The following is an 18143-nucleotide window of genomic DNA, read 5'->3' on the forward strand; positions in this document are numbered from 1 at the left end:
ATCCGGGAAACGGGCCTGGGCACGGTACGGATGGCATAGTGTGAGTAGGCCCTAAGAAACATTTGTAGGTTTTGATGAATAGGCTACTTTATATTATTTTACATTTAAGTACAGCTGTTTACTTTTAACTTTTTAAGAAGAGCGCCAGTTTTAGTTAACTTTTAAAATCACATTTTAATTTAAAAGTTGACGTTTTATTTCTTTTTTTTAACCTGTGTGTTATTGTTCAAACTATTTATTGTTTAAAGTGGCTGACAATAATAAATATTCATAATATTAAAAATCTGCCACGTTTGTGAACTTTGCAGAGCTTTAGCCGCTTAATAAGACCTATTATATATTTCAATACCAGTCATTATGGTGGTCCTTGGAAAGATAATTTTTTTCTGAGGTGGTACTTGGTGAAACAAGTTTGAGAACCACTGGACTAAACAGTTAACAAAGTTTAATGGGCTTGTAGATTTTTTTCTTTCAGTAAACCTGCATTGTACCAGTCTTGTACCTTTTTCTACTTCAAGTCAAAGTTTCTAATGTTGTGATTCAATGCATTCACCATAAAAACCATTTTGAGAATTGAAGAATTGTTATTCGAGATTTTTTATTTCCATAACTTGTTTCTCCAGCTGTACAGGGTAATGGAAACCCAGCTATAGATATGACAATACTAAGATTAATATATGCAGCACTGCTAAGCCAAGTTTAAATGTGCACAGTTAAATTGAAAATTTCAGTTCTTGAAATGTCAAAATCCCAGATACAGTTTTTAAAAGACCAATTTGTCCTTTTCTTTAAATAATTCACATCTGAAGCAATTTTGTCAGGTCAGACTCGTCTTATTTTCTCTCAAAGCGCCTCCCTAACTGGCTTTTTATCTAAATTGATCCCTGAAATTTCTTCAAAGAAATTCTTAAGCATTTCATCAAAGCACGCAGGCTTTCATAGGTCGACCTATTGCTATTTAATCACAGAGATCCCTCAAATGTCACTGTTAAAGGCAGAGGAGATTGCCTTGTGAGTTAGCAGAAATGAGGCAGCAGGCTTAAAAGAACCAACTGTATGTCAAAATAAAGTCTTTGGACATTCGTATTACAGCACACGCCCTGGGTGGTTGGGCCTGCAGTTATATTTGGCAAATAAATTGAATTTGGGTCCAAACAAACAAGAGCGATGCCACCTGCTTCCAATGATAGGAAAATAGATGAAGACTGTCAGTAGGATTTCATGAAGAGATATCAGCCTTTGAGAGGATTGCAATAATGCATCTGCATCTTTGTGTGTGTGTGTGTGTGTGTGTGTGTGTGTGTGTGTGTGTGTGTGTGTGTATGTGTGTGTGTGTGTGTGTGTGTGTGTGTGTGCGTGCGTGTGTGTGTGTGTGTGTGTGTGTGAATGAATATTCTTTTGATCTCTGTCCTGTGGCTCATGTGGCAGTATATATTACAGGCCGTATTTCCATTTCAAAACTGCGCATTGTTCCCATGAAGAATTTGATCATGTACATCTGTGGAGCTGAGTGGTTTTTAAATGGATGCACGTCTGCGTTTGTAATTTATTGATCCTGTTAATGGAACTAGGTCAAGATGACTGGCACATGGATGCTAATTGTTCTGAAGGGAGGAAAGGAGGTGATGCTCTTTCAAAGAGTCCCTTCTGTCCTAATATTGATGTCCTTTATTTTGTAAAGATAATGTATTCATTGTCAGCAGACAGACTTTACTTGGTCTCATAGATGACATGTGTCATTTTTGAGCTATTGCTTCATAAACGAAGAGCAGTTAAAGACTAACGTCACTAAATGTGCCAATTAGCATAATTATTCCATCATCACATCTTATTAGCCATTTACATTTCTTTGCTATTTCTACAAATGATCCTTTTTAAAATAAAATTTGCAGCAACAATGTGAGTTGTCAGATTTTGTGACAAAATCCCACAACTGTCAACACAATGACTACACTCCCGATAGATCAATCCCAGATGTAAGAGCAACAAATATTAACTTGCCTTCTAGTTGATCATTTGGGAAACTAGTAGAAGGTAGATTTTTCTGATGAATCATCTGTTGAACTGCATCCCAATTATAACAAATACTGCAGAAGACTTATTGGAACCCGCATGGACCCAAAATTCTCATAGAAATCAAGTCAAGTTTGGTGAAGGAAAAATCATGGTTTGGGGATACATTCAGTATGGTGCAATGTGAGAGATCTGCAGAGTGGGTGGCAACATCAACAGCCTCTCAGGAGAGGGCAAATTCTTCAGCAGGATAGCGCTCCTTCTCATACTTTAGCTTCTACATAAAAGTTCCTGAAAGCAAAGAAAATCAAGGATTGACCAGCCCAGTCACCAGAAATTAACATTATTAAGCATGTCTGGGGTAAGATGGAGGAGGCATTAAAGATGAATCCTAAAAATCTTGATGAACTGGGGAGTCCTGCAAGAACGCTTTCTTTGCCATTCCAGATGACTTTATTAATCTGTTATTTGAATCATTGCAGAGATGTATGGATGCAGTCCTCCAAGCTCATGGGAGTCATGCACAATATTGTTTTTTTTTTTCCACTGCACCATGACTTTATATTTTATACTGGACATTATTTCTGTTACGTGACAAGACTTTTGTCTAAGCAACGTCAGGCCTTACTGTCCTAATTAAATCATTTTAAATCAAGGCATGATCATATTTTATTTAGGTAAAATAAGTGTAATCTAGGGGCCTTTCATTTCATATAAGCCACTTCTGATACCAAATTATCAGCTAGAAGTCAAGTTATTACTTGTTGTTCCTAAAACTTTGCTAGGCGACAAGAATTTTGTCAGGTAGTGTAAAAAAATCTACCATTGGTCAGCAAAAAAAAAAAAAAAATATATATATATAGTGCTTCAGAAAAATAACATACTAACTAAGTATCCATGCTTTATAGTGTTCGAGAATAGAATTAATATATCCCAAATCATAGTATTTTGAAATGAGTATTCCAAAGTTATCCAGATGGTCTGGTATTTTTGGTAGATATTCAAAGTGCAAGCCTGAAACCATTAATCTAAGGCCCCGTTTACACTAGTACGTTTTAGTTTTAAAACGGCGTTTTAGAATGAAAACGATCCGCGTCCACACTCGCGTTTTACCCAGCGTTTCTGAACTGCTCTCCGTCCACACCAAAACGCTGAAAACGCACATCACGTGACCACACAGACGCTCTCGGGCAAGCGCTGCAGCCCATCTACCCAGATGAGAGCTCTGCTAGTCGGACTTCTCATCAAGCATCTCCCGCTGGATCTAATCTCACTATATTTATTAAACGGGATATTTCATTCATCTTGTTGTCTTTATCTAACGACATATTCCCTGACTTTGGGCATTGGAATCTATTACTTGTTCTCAAATAACGTGTTTTGGCTGAGCGCAAAGATAAGTTAATGATTAATGTAACCACGTACATTCTGTATATTGACTTATCGCTTGCCTTTATTTCCTATAATGTATAAACTTATTGTATGTTATACTTTTAAAATGGCCATTATCGATTCTTAAAACTGATACTCAGCAAAAGAGAGGGGATGTTTCGTATTTTCACTGAAATTGAAAGGAGGCAGTTGTTATCGGCTCCGTTTTGTTATAAATATCCAGACAGTGAAGATGACGCTCATCTTATACAGCACGGCGCCTCAACATGTCTGCTGTCTAAGTTGCTAATATTAAAATGAAAATAGGCAGTTCCTTAAATCATGTTTACATTTTATTGTTGAGAAAGTGAAACAACGAAGCCAGGGTGATGTGAATGAAGTTATAAAGTACACTGTTCCCTTTGAAGATTTACCCGTGTCCTCGGTATAGTCTGCTTTTCCATATCAAACTGAGAAGAAGAGACTGCAGCCTTGATCAAACTTGCGAAGTCTGAACGATCTGAAGTCTGAAGATTCAGGACTGAACTGTGTGTTAGGCTACTTAATATTCAGGAAAAGCCCCAATCAGAGAGGCGAACGTCTGCAGCCCCGCCTCCGTTTTCAGATGTCTCCGTTTTCCATCATCCACACTGAGACGGAGCAGCAGCGTTTCAAAATGAAAACGGCCTCTCCAGCGTTTTCGAAACGCTCCGTTTTCGGCGCTCGAGAACTCCGGCGTAGTGTGGACGGTTGGCGTAACCGTAGCAAAACTTATGCGTTTTCAAACTAAAACGCATTAGTGTAAACGGGGCCTAAGAAGTATACCAGCTAACGCTAATGCTGCCTCTATGGCAGTACACAGGGAAGGAGACTAAAAGCTGCTATATGTGATTGGCTAAGAAGTAACTCTTGTGACCAAGTTAGCATTAAAGGGCCATGAAACCTCCTATCTCAGCAGGGTGTTTTCACACCTCTAGTATGGAAAAAGTCAGGAAAGTGGGTGTGTCTAGCTCTGTTTAAGTGGGAGGGATGAGGGAAGTGAGGGAAGGATTTGGATAAAAATGGGAGTTTCCATTTGGGCACGCACTGATTTTCACCAAGACAAAACAAACACACAGGCGCAGGGGAGAAGACAGTGACTGTGTTTAATGACAGTGACTGTGTAATGTTTGATACCGCAGGTCCTGTGAGAGGAAAAAAAATCTCTGCATTTCTCTGCAATTTAGATGTACTCTGTATGTATCTTCAGAAAGCCGTGTGTGTGTGTTAAGACTTTCCTGTCACAAAATGCGACGAAAATTCAAGACGACGGTAATACTTTGATCGGGTGTTTACATGTTTACACTCTGAGAGCAGCATATACAGCAGATCTTTCAGTCCTTAAAATTGTAATGCTATTAACGTACTGTAAACAAAGTGACTTAGAAAATGTTTTGACTAAGGTAGGTCTTTAAAAACTGAAAGAGTACTGCTGACAATGCGAACTAACTTTGCCATCTGAATAAACAATCAAAGACCACTGATCGCTTACCAAATCTGTAGACAGGACAAATCAACACCAACTGGAACTGCGTCATTTTTTAACAGGAGACAAGCAGCAAATCCGGAATTCACCATTTCCAGAAGCGAAAAGCTCTGGGGTAGAAAATGTTCCGTATAAAACGTATTTCTGCAGCGTGTACTGTAATTCACATGTGAGTCCAGCTGCACTCTTATAGCGGGGAAACATTGATTAGCAGTGTCTCCAAACAGTTCTTTTTCTTCCACACCATTTGTTTAGGCAACAAAACATGGCTTCTTTCTGCCGTCTGAACACTGTGTCAGGTAAAAACTTATTTGAAGCTATCATGCATATTAATGAAGTTGCACCGCATACACAATAGAGCGTGCTGATTGGTTTGAACCAAGCCATTTTCATGAATGAATGCAGCACACTCATTGTCAAGATGTACTCCCAGGTACAGACGTACAGTCTACACCAGGGGTCTCAAACTCGTGGCCCGCGGGCCATTTGCGGCCCTCAGTGCAATATTTTGTGGCCCGCGCCGACCGCTGTACTCTGACAGAATCAGCGGAGCGGGTAGAGAGAGTGCTCCCCGCTCCGCTGATTCTATCCGTACACAGCGCGCTTGTCACTCAATGCGCGTTGTCGCGCGCGTTCTGATCAGCTGATCGCGCGCGTACTCAAGAGCGGTGTTATCGCGCGCCTACTGAAGGGCGGGACCGAGGGTGTGTCGCGTCGCGGGGGCACTTTTGATCATTTTGGAAGGGCACTTTCTATGCAAGACTAAAAAGGGCATGTGCTCTGCACAGGTTGAGCCCTATGTGTGCACATGCCTGCCCTGCATCTTATATATATTATCAGCCTGATCTCACGAATTAGATCGTACGAATTCATACGAATTAGCCACAAAATGAAAAAGTTACAAATTGCCGTGAGATTGTGTTGATATTATAGGTAGATACAGACTGGTACAGACTGATGTGACTGGAGTGGGGTGGGGGTGTTTTATTTATACATATATACGCCTTTTTTTTTAGGTGAGGGAATGGAAGTTTTGAGTTCCCCCACTTTTTTCCCTAGGACTTCAATAAGTCAAAGTACAGGTCTAGACTTAATGATGATCATCTTCAAGCCATACTGAGGGTCTCAACTGCTTCCGCTCTAAAGCCAAATGTGGTTCAGATTTGTGAGAAGAAGCGCTGTCAAGTCTCTGGCAGCAAGGAGTAGGCAAAAGATGCCATGTTCAGAAGAACTGTTCATAATCTTCACTCAATGTTCTATTAATGTTCAGGACACTTCATGTTCAGAAGAAATAATTAAAACTGTTAATAATGACATTTGAGGACTTTTTTGTGAAATCCCTTATGCGGCCCAGCCTCACCCAGACTTTGCCTCCTGCGGCCCCCAAGTAAATTGAGTTTGAGACCCCTGGTCTACACACTGTAATACACGCAAGGATTTAATCGGCGTGACGCAGCTTAAAAAATTAGTTTCAAACCGGATGAATGAATTTGCTTGAAGTAAATCAAAAACAACATATTTTCACTTTTTTTGTGAAATACATGTGTCCTAATAGTGTTTTTAGCTGCGTAGGACACATATACGACTGTCAACAGATAAAAAAAAAAAAAAGTGTTTTGGTGTTTGGTGACCCTTAAGGGTTTTGATAATGACAGTTAAAACAGACTTCTGGAAAAAAAAAAACTTTATAGTAAAAACGTATATCTGTCAGTGCCTCTTTAAATCGCAAACATTGCCCATGATATGATGCACGAACATGAATTCGATTAGAATTGCAAATGAGGGTTCAACTACAAACATGAACAAATACATGAGACCAATCATTAAATGGAGAGGCTTTGGTAAAGATGTTTTCATTTATATCTAACATTTTCCCTTTCTTTTCCTGTTTATCAGAGGTTTCCACAGCAGAATTAATCATTATTTACTCTGGAATATATTTTACACAGCACAGAGTGTACAAACCTTGGTTCTGGGAAACATCCACACACACACACTCTCCCATTCACACACTACGGCCAACCTAGTTTATCCAATTGACCCAGAGCACCCAGAGGTTGTTATCAAATTTGCATTGACAATGTAAACGTGTTTGGTCATTAACTTCTGAATGCAAAAATCTGCACACACATAAGAGATTGTTTGGCATGAAAGACCCGCGAATGGCAGATTAACCTGTTGCTGCTTCTATACAGTAGGAAAATAAATATGAAAGAAATTTAGATGATGTGTCGAGATGATTGACAGGGCGCATGACTAAGTAGTGTGTCCCAATATTTTGCATGTTGATACCAAAATCCCTTTAAGGCGATTCATTTCAATTGGCAGCCATCTTTGAAACACCTCTCGGGCAGTATGCTCGGGCATTTTGTCTGAATGGGGAAACATCAAATTTTTCAAAACTGTTTGCCAAGCTTACGATTACATTACATATTTAAAATCATAAATAAAATTAAACATCAACCCTAAGTTTAATTTCTAAATTTTCAAATCAAACAAAATTAGCATATTTTCAGGTTTCCCAAGCTAATGCATATGCGTACTCTAAAGGAATGAACCTCATTTTTTGGCCATGTGACACAATATCATCCTCTAAATAATGATTGTCAGATCACGCTGGTCTTCTGAGTCATTCACAAATTGGCTTTGATATCTCCTCCAAAAAGGACAGTGACTCTATGTTTACAAATGTGAAGACGTTTGAGTAGTTGATGTGCGTTTGGCAGGACGGACTGTTCCTTTTGTTTGTTTCAAACAGTTTTCAAAACTAAAAATACTTTTGTTTTCAAGTGTAGTCAGTTCATTTAATAGTCCAGATTTCAAGCTTTATCTGGATATATTTGTTATGTCTGTGAAGCAAGTATACGCTGAGATTCCAGTATGTTTGTTGACAACAGAAACGGTCGTAAAAGCACATGTCTGGTCCAAGCTTCTCCTCCGAAGAAACGTCAGTCTATAACAGGGGTCACCAAACTTGTTCCTGGAGGGCCGGTGTCCTGCAGATTTTAGCTCCAACCCTAATCAAACACACCTGAACAAACTAATCAAGCTCTTACTAGATATACTTGAAACACCCAGGCAGGTGTGTTGAGGCAAGTTAGAGCTAAACCCTGCAGGGACACCGGCCCTCCTGGCCCGAGATTGGTGACCCCTGGTCTATAACAATCGATGATTGGCTACTGAACTAGGCGGGGCTTCATTCGCCATATTGACCATTACATCTTTCCCCATTCAAAACTATAGGAGTGACATGTCTGTGTATTCTACAGTATTTGTTGTTACACACTCAAATGCAAGTACATTTTCTTTACACAAAAAAGTACTTACTTTTCGGACATAGTATTAGTCAAATTGAAATGCAGCAATAGCCACACTGACTCATTTGTTGCCAGTCTACATAGTTTAGATCCTCAGAGAAACTGATCAGCCTTATAAGTGTTGACACTTGGCAGCTTGGAATGTATTAGGCAAGGCAAGTTTCTTTATATATAACACATTTCATACACAAGGGTAATTAAAGCACTCTTGTGTGATTGCTCTAATAATGCAATTAATCATAAATGCTGCATTTAAACCCCGATGTACAACAAACAAGCATACTTAGATCGCTGAAAAGATGACTTTCAGTTCACTTTCAAATATGAATGCAACATGTACCAAAGACGTCTACATGAACCAGGACACAATGTCACAAGATGAGACCCTGAAAAGGTCAGAATGTTCAGACATGCTTGTTTTTGGCATTGAAGTCACACTTTGGCCCATTACAGTGTGTGTGTGTGTGTGTGTGTGTGTGTGTGTGTGTGTGTGTGTGTGTGTGTGTGTGTGTGTGTGTGTGTGTGTGTGTGTGTGTGTGTGTGTGATGGAGGAATTCCTGATGCTGTTTTGACTCTTTTGCACATTTTTGAGCTAATTAGAATTTCACATTTACACACATGCAAAACAAGCATTTAAACAACTCATGGCCTTGTTTTGCATGCTCTGTAAATAACATCACTTAAATTGTTTTGGGGGATTATATGTAAACTATTGTATCTAAATGCATTATTTACATTTTTGGTCAAAAGAACTAAATTACAGTTTCTACCAAAACGTGCTGCTTATGCTGTGTTTGCATTTGTAATCCATTTGTAATATTGCAGTTGCAATTTAGTATATTTACATGAAAGAAAAAGTATTTCCATGTATAGATTTAGTGTTATTCATTACAGCAAAATTTGCGAACTTCTTTAAAATGACAAAAGATTAGCAAAACATCATTTAAGTGAACCTAGAATTCTAAAATAAAAAAATATGATTGATGATTTAATTAACTTACTTTGTTAGATTTTTAAAGTAATTTGGTTCTTTTTCCTATAAAAGGGGGCACGTTTTGACCTAACTAATCTTCTAATCCAGAAAGTATAGTTTAATTTTACATTGAAACACTGGTTTAAAAGTGCAACAATTTATTTTGGCTGATTCTACAACAAATAGAAAGAAAAAAACAATCTAATCAGTGGTAACTGTTTTCATTGTTTTTAGCTCAGTCTTACATGGAAAAACTATGGAGTGTATGGTGAACTCTCTTCAGATATGTTTTGAAAATAAAATATTACTTCAGGAAAATTTATAATCCAGTTTTAATTTTAGATCTTTAAATGTATCTCTTTTTATGGACTGCCTATTGATTCATTTGCCAATAGAGGAAATTACTACAAATAATAAACAGCTGTAAATGATCACACTACATGCTACACAATCTATTGTGTTTATGGCAATACATAACAATGTAAATAATAGAATAACAAAATACAAGTTTGCAACATCAACCAGCATAACAAGCCATTTTGCTGAATAAATATCAATAGAGGTAAATAAGACCAGAAGTCCTGAGCCAGTAAGGTTCCAGTAGGTTCACCCGTCCATTCATATATAAAGAATAAGGCTAATGTGTGCATGTATAAAACATAGTTTCATTATAATCATTCTTTTTCTTTTCGGCTTAGTCCCTTTATTCATCTGGGGTCGCCACAGCGGATTGAACCGCCAACTTATCCAGCATATGTTTTACGCAGCGGATGCCCACCCACCTCTGGAAACATCCATACACACTTAGTCACACTCATACACTATAGACAATTTAGCTTACCCAATTCATCTGTACTGCATGTCTTTGGACTGTGGGGGAAACCGGAGCACCTGGAGGAAACCCATGTGATTGCAGGAAGAACATGCAAACTCTACACAGAAATGCCAACTGACCCAGCCGAGGCTCGAACCAGCGACCTTCTTACTATGAGGCGACAGCACTACCTACCGCGCCACCATTATTATCATCCATAAACTAATTGGACAACTGTGTTGGTACACTCATGAAATTATGTTCGCTGTTTGTTCAAACAATTATTTAAAGTGAGCTGAAAGGTAGTGATGTGACGTTGTGAGCCGAGGCTTCGGAGCATGTATCAAAAAAACGATACATCTCGCAGTGAAGCAGTGTACCGGAGCTTGATTCGTTTTGCCATCATCACGTGATCAGTGACGTCCGAAGCTTCATTTTCGCCTTTACCCACGTGACTGCTTCGAATTTTGATTCAAAGGTTTAAACACCCTTATAGTAAAGTGTATAGCGTGAGAATTGGCGTCTATTACATACATTTGTTTCAAAGCACTGCACCAGTCCCACACACCAGTAATTAAACTAAACTACAATAGTATTTTTAGTAAAAAGGTTTTGAACAATACTAAAGTGTATTAGCGTATTTTTTTATGACTATCTTTAAAGAAAACCACCGCATATCGTAGTATTGTGTTTAACAGAGACAATCTGGTGAATGCGACCATAAAGCATCATTCACATAGCGTCCTCCTAGAGCACTCACCTTTCAACCAGCAATCGCTGGTTCAATCCCTGCTTGGAGCGGGACTAATTGTGTTATGATAAACTTTTGAATATCTTGGATTTTACTACAATCATCAGTTGTGTAATGTAATATATCTTGTGTAAAAACTACAGTAATTGAGTAATTTGTTTATATTGCTGTTGTATTACTACATGAATAAGTTGTTCAGTTGTGAACATTTGACATTATGGCAACACAGTGCTTTCCCACACTTTCACCAGAAGAGGTCCTCATCGAGCTCTGATTTAGAAAGCTTCGAGTAACGAACCTTTTTCCGATACAATTGAGTCGAGCGCTTCACTGGTTCAGAAAGCTTCATTTCCCCATCACTACTGAAAGGACACTGTTATGATAACCAGCGATCATTCACCGGAGATCGCTGGTTTCCACTATATCATGAACTTCACTTCCGCATTCCCCAGGACCACATTTTCATACATGCACTTCTTCCAAACACGCACGCCTGGTCATTCATCTATCCTGATTACAATCACCAGCTGAACCTCGTCACAGACTGATATTTCACACAGTATTTAAGCAGCACACACACTCATTCACTTTGCAGAGTCTTTTTTACTGTTAAGTGACATTTCAACGCGTTTCTCCCTGTCTTGTTTCTCCGTGTTTGAACCTAGCTTTGTATCCTAGTTATCCTGTTTAGCCGCCAGCCTTTCGACCTTTTGCCTGTTTCTCGATTACGACTCTGGATTTGCCCGCACATACCTGTTCATAACTGTTTTGACCATTGCTTGCCTGACAAAGATTAAACCTGCATATTGGATCCTACCTTCAGTTGTTGGTGTCACTCCCCGTCATTACAGACACAACTCTTGATTTTTCAGTTGACAAATTAATTGTTTTATGTTCAATCAACTTTAATGTTAAACTTACTTAAACCAGCTTGCATAACTTAAGCTACATCATTATTAACCAAGTTTAATAAATTACAATGAACTAATAACACATGCACTAATAGATTATTGTTATAGTATATTTGTCTTTATTTTAATTGATTTTCACTCCAGTTTAAAAAATAGTTTGCACTAATATTTGCTATTTATGTAATTAGCAGGTAGCTTTTATCAGGTATAATCAGACACAATAAAATGCTACAGAAATGATTGTACAACTTTGCCCTACCCAAATCCTCAAAGAAGGAATCCTTTTTAGAATAAATCCATGACTGAAGTGTGCCAGATATTTACAACTTTGCCAGAAAACCTCATATCAAAGAGCACGATGGTGTCTGATAAGACTTTTCATACTGCAGGCCTTGCCTTGCACATAGATTAAACTCAGCAATTCCATCAAAGAATGACTCAGAAGAACAGATGGTTTGAACTGGCCACGTCAAAGACTATCATAACAGTTAATACATGCAAGAAAGCTCTCGAAGTATAACAAAAGGCAGTTCTTAGCAGCTGCTGAAGCCTAAGGATATGTGGACATAAAAAGATATATGTAACTAAGCCATAGAACAAAGATTTGCCAAGGGAATTTGGAGTGGATAGATTTTTATCAGTATTGATACAATAAAGGTGAAATTTTCTTATATAAATAGTAATGGCGTGCTTCTCACAAGATAGTGTGTACAGTGTACTCACTCAGTTTTATTTCTGTTTATTATTGATTTTCTTTTATAACCTTCCCAAAAGCTGTTTTTCAATTTACTAAATAATGTGGGATCATGAAAATATTCAAATATCAGTTGGAACAGGACAAGATTGAGAATACTCATTGTTTGGTTTCAGCTCTGATAACACAAAAGGTTCTGTCAAACACAACAAAAAACACAAACTGAGTCCATTTGAGACTTTTACCCATATATAGTTATTATTAGCTTTGTATTTGTTTAGGCAGATAATTTAATGTTGACCAATCAGCATCCATCATATTTTGCATTAAGATCTCAAACACAAACGGTGGTGTGCACAGAAATCTATATTCACGGGGCCAGTTGAGGTGTACCCCCATTGAATCATGTTTCCCTTGACTTAGACCATGATCGTGTTTGTATCAGAAGACAAAGGACATCAAGAGGACACTTTACCATTTTCAATCAAAGGGACGGGGGCTCAAAATTTAGCATTTTAGGTCAAAACTGTAAACACACTCCATAGCTTGCTCTCTGGCTCAAACAGTGGCTTTCTATCCCCTGTCCCTGTCATTCAAAGTGTTGTAAATGCAAAGATATAGCAAAGCCCTGCTCTGAGCCTGAAGAGAAATACTTAAACAGCAGTTAACTTCCTCAGCATTTGCTTGTTTGTTATAAATATGCAGGTTCTGAGTCAAATTTAGTCTTGTGTTGAGTGTTCTCATTTGGATCCCTCATATCTAATATTTGTTTTTCCCCTTTTCAGTCTTAAAACAACCCTCCAGAAGAAGCTCTGCAGCGACTCAGTGGACCTCTCTGGCATCCCTTTATCAACTCGCGACATACGGCATGTGGCGTATTACCTCCAGACCAGTGGGGGCGCTGTGATATCCGTGGATCTTAGTTTCACTGAGCTCCGGGACGAGGGCCTACGTCTACTTCTGCCCTTCTTGGGTGCACTGCCCAAACTCACAACACTGGCTCTCAATGGGAACCGTCTGACCCTTGGCATCCTTAAAGATCTGTCTGAAGCCTTCAAAGAATCCAAGAGGTTCAGTTGTCTTGCTTGGATTGACCTGGGCAACAATGTGGACATATTTACCATGCCACAGGTGAAACAACACAATCTTAAAATCAGTCACAGTCCCGCTTGATGCAACATTGGCACTGTGATAAACGTTTTATTTTATGCTTACATAATGGTCGTACTCCAAAACTTTATATAGGACAGTACATGAATTAGCCCACTGTTTTGCAACTCTGTATCTGGAGGCACAGTAGCAGTTCTCATTTTAGATGCCTCCCTTCTCTGACCCATATATTTCTGGTCTCGGAGTTTCAACAAACGTGCTAATGAGTTTAATCTGCTGTGTTTGATTAGAAAGAGTTGGAAAATGTGTGTTGGTATGCCTCCAGGAATAGGGTTTGGAAACGCTGGCCAAGTAAATTACCTTTGATGCTCCGAGCGCAATATTCTTTAAAAAAAAAAACAGTTATAGCCCTAACCTTGAGGTAAACCTTTTCCTACAATTAGAGACAACAAAGTTGTCTACATATTATACCTTACCCCAACATTAAGCTTAATCCTATTACTAACACAAAACCCCAAATATGACAGACTGACTGTAGTGTTGAACCAGAATCATCAAGGATGTTGATCCAGGAAATTGTTACAGAACTGTGAATCACGATTGGCAAGATGAATATTTGTTTTACACATTGTTTAAACACATTGTCATTCTGCAACTTCCTTTAGGTGTTCTAAACTAACAATAAACATCATTCTGGTCATTTACAGCCTCAGAAAAAAAATTGATATTTTAGAAAGTGTGATATACCTTTCTCATTGAGTACAGTTACTAATATGTGGATGTACTCATTAGGGCTGCTCGATTATGGGAAAAATTATAATCACGATTATTTTGGTCATAAATCGAATCCCAATTATTCAAAGCGAGTATCAGTTGAAGTCAAAATTATTTGTCCTTTTGTCAAATTTTTTTCTACTAAATATTTCCCAAATTATGTTAAACAGAGCAAGGAATTTTTCACAGTATTTCCTATAATATTTTTTCTTCTGGAGAGTCTTATTTGTGTTATTTTGGCTAAAATCAAAGCAGGTATAAATATTTTGAAACCTATTTTAAGGTCAATATTATTAGCCCCCTTTAAGCAGTATATTTTTTGATTGTCTGCAGAAGAAACAACTGTTATAATATTAATATTTAACAATATTGAATATTATTAAATAATTAAGCCTTTGAATTGCGCTTTAATCTAAATACTTGTTTTTTTTTTTTTATATAGTAAAATATAATGTGCTGTCATCACACCAAAGATAAAAGAAATCAGTTATAAGAAATAATAATTCTAATAATTCTGACTTTAACTTTATGTTTTCCTCCCTGTAAATAAGTAAAGGGAATAAATACAATAGACTAAAAATATGAAACAAACTGTGCTTTAAGCATTTGGCAGTGAGTAATTTTGTCTTTTTGTTGTTTGATTAATAATGATAAAAACAGGCGGCAGCAGGAATATTGCACGCTCACTTTAATGGTGTCTCTTTCACATGTCTTTTGATTCTCAACTTATTACACAAATGAGGGTTAATATGAATAATCACTAAACACTGCGTTTTGACACCTATTTGACCATTAAAGTGCTCACATTGATGACTTTAGCTGTGTGTGCTCTATACCTGCCAACATTCGGATCATTAAGTCCGGGAGTGCACGCAAAGTGAAGAGCGGGGGGGATTGGTGTGCGCGAACTGAAGAGGGGAGCGGTTATTAAAATGGTTGCGTGTTGGGTTCGGTGCGCATGTGGACTGAACCAAAAAGCTAGCCGGACTGTACCAAAATGCTGAGGAGGGGTGGGGGGTTGGGGTGGAACTCCGGGAGTTTACAGAGAGTCAGAACAATACGGGAAATGGGTCTGAAATACAGGAGACTACCGGGAAAAACAGGAGTGTAAGCAGGTATGGTGTGCTCTGCTTGTCTGAGGCTGAGCGCGCAGTGTGCGAATGAGACTGAATGCTGACCACATGCTGTGTATGTGCGGTCTCATTCGAACTTTTAAAAACATGAATGATTCCAATGTACATCAACATGCTTTTAGTCATTGTTATGTGATACTGAGCTTTGCAAAGCAACAAATGTGTACAACTGGAAAGGGGGTGGTATATGATGCAATAATCGTTTATCTCGATTAATGATTTTCATAATCGTTAGAAGCCGAAATCGAAACCGAATTTTCGATTGATTGCACAGCACTAGTACTCATCCAGAGCACATTTTGCTCTGTCTCAGATCATCCAGAAAATAGACACCTCAGACTTAAACCATACTTGACATACCAGACAGTATCCATGAGTGATCATAATTAAGCCTGTTTAACCCAAGTCAAACTGTTTCTACTCTGTTCTCAGCCTCTACTGGTGGCCCTGCGGCGACGCTGTAGCCTAAAGAGCAGTTTGCCCACCATCTACGAGTACACCGAGGGTCAGCCCTACTGCTACCGCATGGAGAGCTCCATTGAAGAACCCAGCCACTACGAAGAAGAAGAGGACGAAGACTACGACGAGGACCTGGAGCCGTGGAGCATTGGGGAACAGAAGAGCTCAGGTAGTTTCACCCTGCACCATTGTGAAAGGTGAACCACAATGTCACCTGACGATGGCATAAAGAAAGAATGGGAGAGCGCAAAGCAAGACCTCTTTTCTCCCAATCCACACCTTTTACCATCTCCTTCCTCCACTACAGTTCCATGACCTTATGTGTGAACCAACAGCATCACATTTAAACACAGCAAACGGTGGAACAGATTGGTTTGAAAGGCTGTAGAAGCTTCACCATTGACTTACTGTGTTGGCAGACGACGCTCCTTGACTCAAGGTGGAGGTTCATTGGAGGGGGCCGCTGAGCGTCAAGTGAAAGATGCTTTCTTACGCCCCTCTTCAGTCACGAGGAACCAATGACGGACAGGAATGTCAATGTGAATAAAATATCCCAGAGTTTGACACAGTCAGTGGACTGGCTGATGCATACCAACGGTGGATCTGAAGCTTCACCGACCCCGCTTTTGACTAAGGTATGGTTAGGGATTTGGAGGGGTCAGGTTTGGTCGTATTTGTCAGTTTTGCATTGCCGAGGCCGTCTCTGCTACAGCAGACTGGACCTATTGCCACTCTGTGTGTGTGCTCTACTAATCTCCCAACAAAAGCCATGAAACCAGCTCAACAGACTATACAGCCGACCCACGTCACGTGACGCAAGCAAAACTGCTATGTCAAGACTTTTGCATTTTCCCCCCCTTTCCAAAACGTTCACTTGTGAATACCCACGCACCACTTGTCATGTAGTTGTGAACGATGATACAAAAAGGTAACACTGTTGAATTGCCTTTTTGTTGTCTACTAATGATGAACAAAGCTATCTTAGAAGACAACAGGTACATTTTAACAATAATAATAGGGTTTTTTGGTTCTACACAATTGATTTCTGAAGGTTTTCACAGCTTTTTTTCTGTTTTGGGTCTATACATTTAATATACCTCTATATATATGTGTCAGTGTATTGCTCTTCTCTTTGGAATAGTCCAAGAAAATATGACATTTCTGTGTGGTGTATTTGAATATCTCGAGCACATTCTAGTGTTAATTAATCACGTCTAGTCCGCTTTGAAACGCCACATTCAACCTGCACAGCAACCTGTCCTGTAACTCAAGGTTTCAGTAAATCACGCCCATTTTCAAAAGAAGTAAATGGACCAAGAGATAAAGAGCTAATGATTGTTCCATGGCCTTCGATTTTACCTGAGCACTTTAGTCCACGTTGTCATCAGGTTTGTGTCCGAAAAGCTTGTTGTAGCATTAGCGTCTTTACCATGAAACCATTCTGAAACAAAAACAAGCCAAACAAATAGTTACCGTACTAACCAGCACTTGTTTGGGGGGTAAAATTCAGATGGTCAAATAGCTATATGTCAGTGTTATTAATGGTCTAAGTATTCTTTTAAATGTGTCAATTGTGTGTGTGTTTGTTTAATGTTATCTTAATGTTTTCTCAGTGTTGTGGTAGGTTACTATATTGTATGCAATATCCCACCAGTTTTCCATCTTCAACAAATTCAGTGTACGAAGTATCTTATTTTTGAACCTTCAAGGCTGAATATGACCTTCATTTGGGGTTATTTGGTAGCTTTTAAGTCCCGTCTTTAAGTCTAAATCATTACAGTTAGCAGGCTTGTGATGTTTAACCTGCGTAATGCTGAGCATTTGTTACTCATAAACAGCAAAATGGTGTCAGTACCCACAGCGCTAAGTAAACTAATCCGCTGGTTATTAATAGAGGGCAGCTTGTTTGTCATGTTGTTTATGTGTTAGTTTGAATGAGCTCTTGTCTGTGTCATATAACTTGTCCTCTTAATCTGTGCTTCAAACCGTTTATAAGACTGTTCAATGCTTATGTAATAAACTGACATTGATCAAACGATGGGTGTGGAAAATAATACTTGCGTTGGACGGTTGAAAGTGCCCATCTGTGGATTGATGGACTGAAGTGTTTTGTTGTATGATGGGGTCGTGCTAAGATCTGTGGCAGCCTGAGGAAATATCACACACTTCTGAAATGTCATTTACTCACCCTCTTGTGGTTTCAGAGCTATTTACTGTTATTTTTTCTAGAGAAAAAGGAAAAATTTCATGCAGCTTTTTTTAATATGCCATAAAATCGCATTAAGCTAAATTTATATA

At 38.7% G+C, this 18143-nt stretch overlaps 1 protein-coding gene across 3 annotated transcripts in view; it reads left to right on the forward strand.

The window, feature by feature from the left end:
- The window catches only part of lrrc75ba (leucine rich repeat containing 75Ba), an 83894-nt gene extending 66014 nt beyond the window's left edge, over positions 1-17880 (forward strand). The window contains exons 4-6 of one of the 3 annotated variants that reach the window (XM_073910975.1): positions 13155-13500; positions 15819-16014; positions 16153-17880. In XM_073910975.1, the coding sequence (XP_073767076.1) occupies positions 13155-13500; positions 15819-16014; positions 16153-16160 (550 nt within the window). In that variant the 3' untranslated portion in view covers positions 16161-17880. Of the gene's footprint in view, positions 1-13154; positions 13501-15818 lie in introns of all 3 variants that reach the window. The other 2 variants (XM_073910974.1, XM_009304170.5) reach the window with 2 other exon arrangements.
- Positions 17881-18143: the final 263 nt, after the last annotated feature.

The sequence above is a fragment of the Danio rerio genome, chromosome 8 (assembly GCF_049306965.1).
Source record: "Danio rerio strain Tuebingen ecotype United States chromosome 8, GRCz12tu, whole genome shotgun sequence".
NCBI classification, from domain to species: Eukaryota; Metazoa; Chordata; class Actinopteri; order Cypriniformes; family Danionidae; genus Danio; species Danio rerio.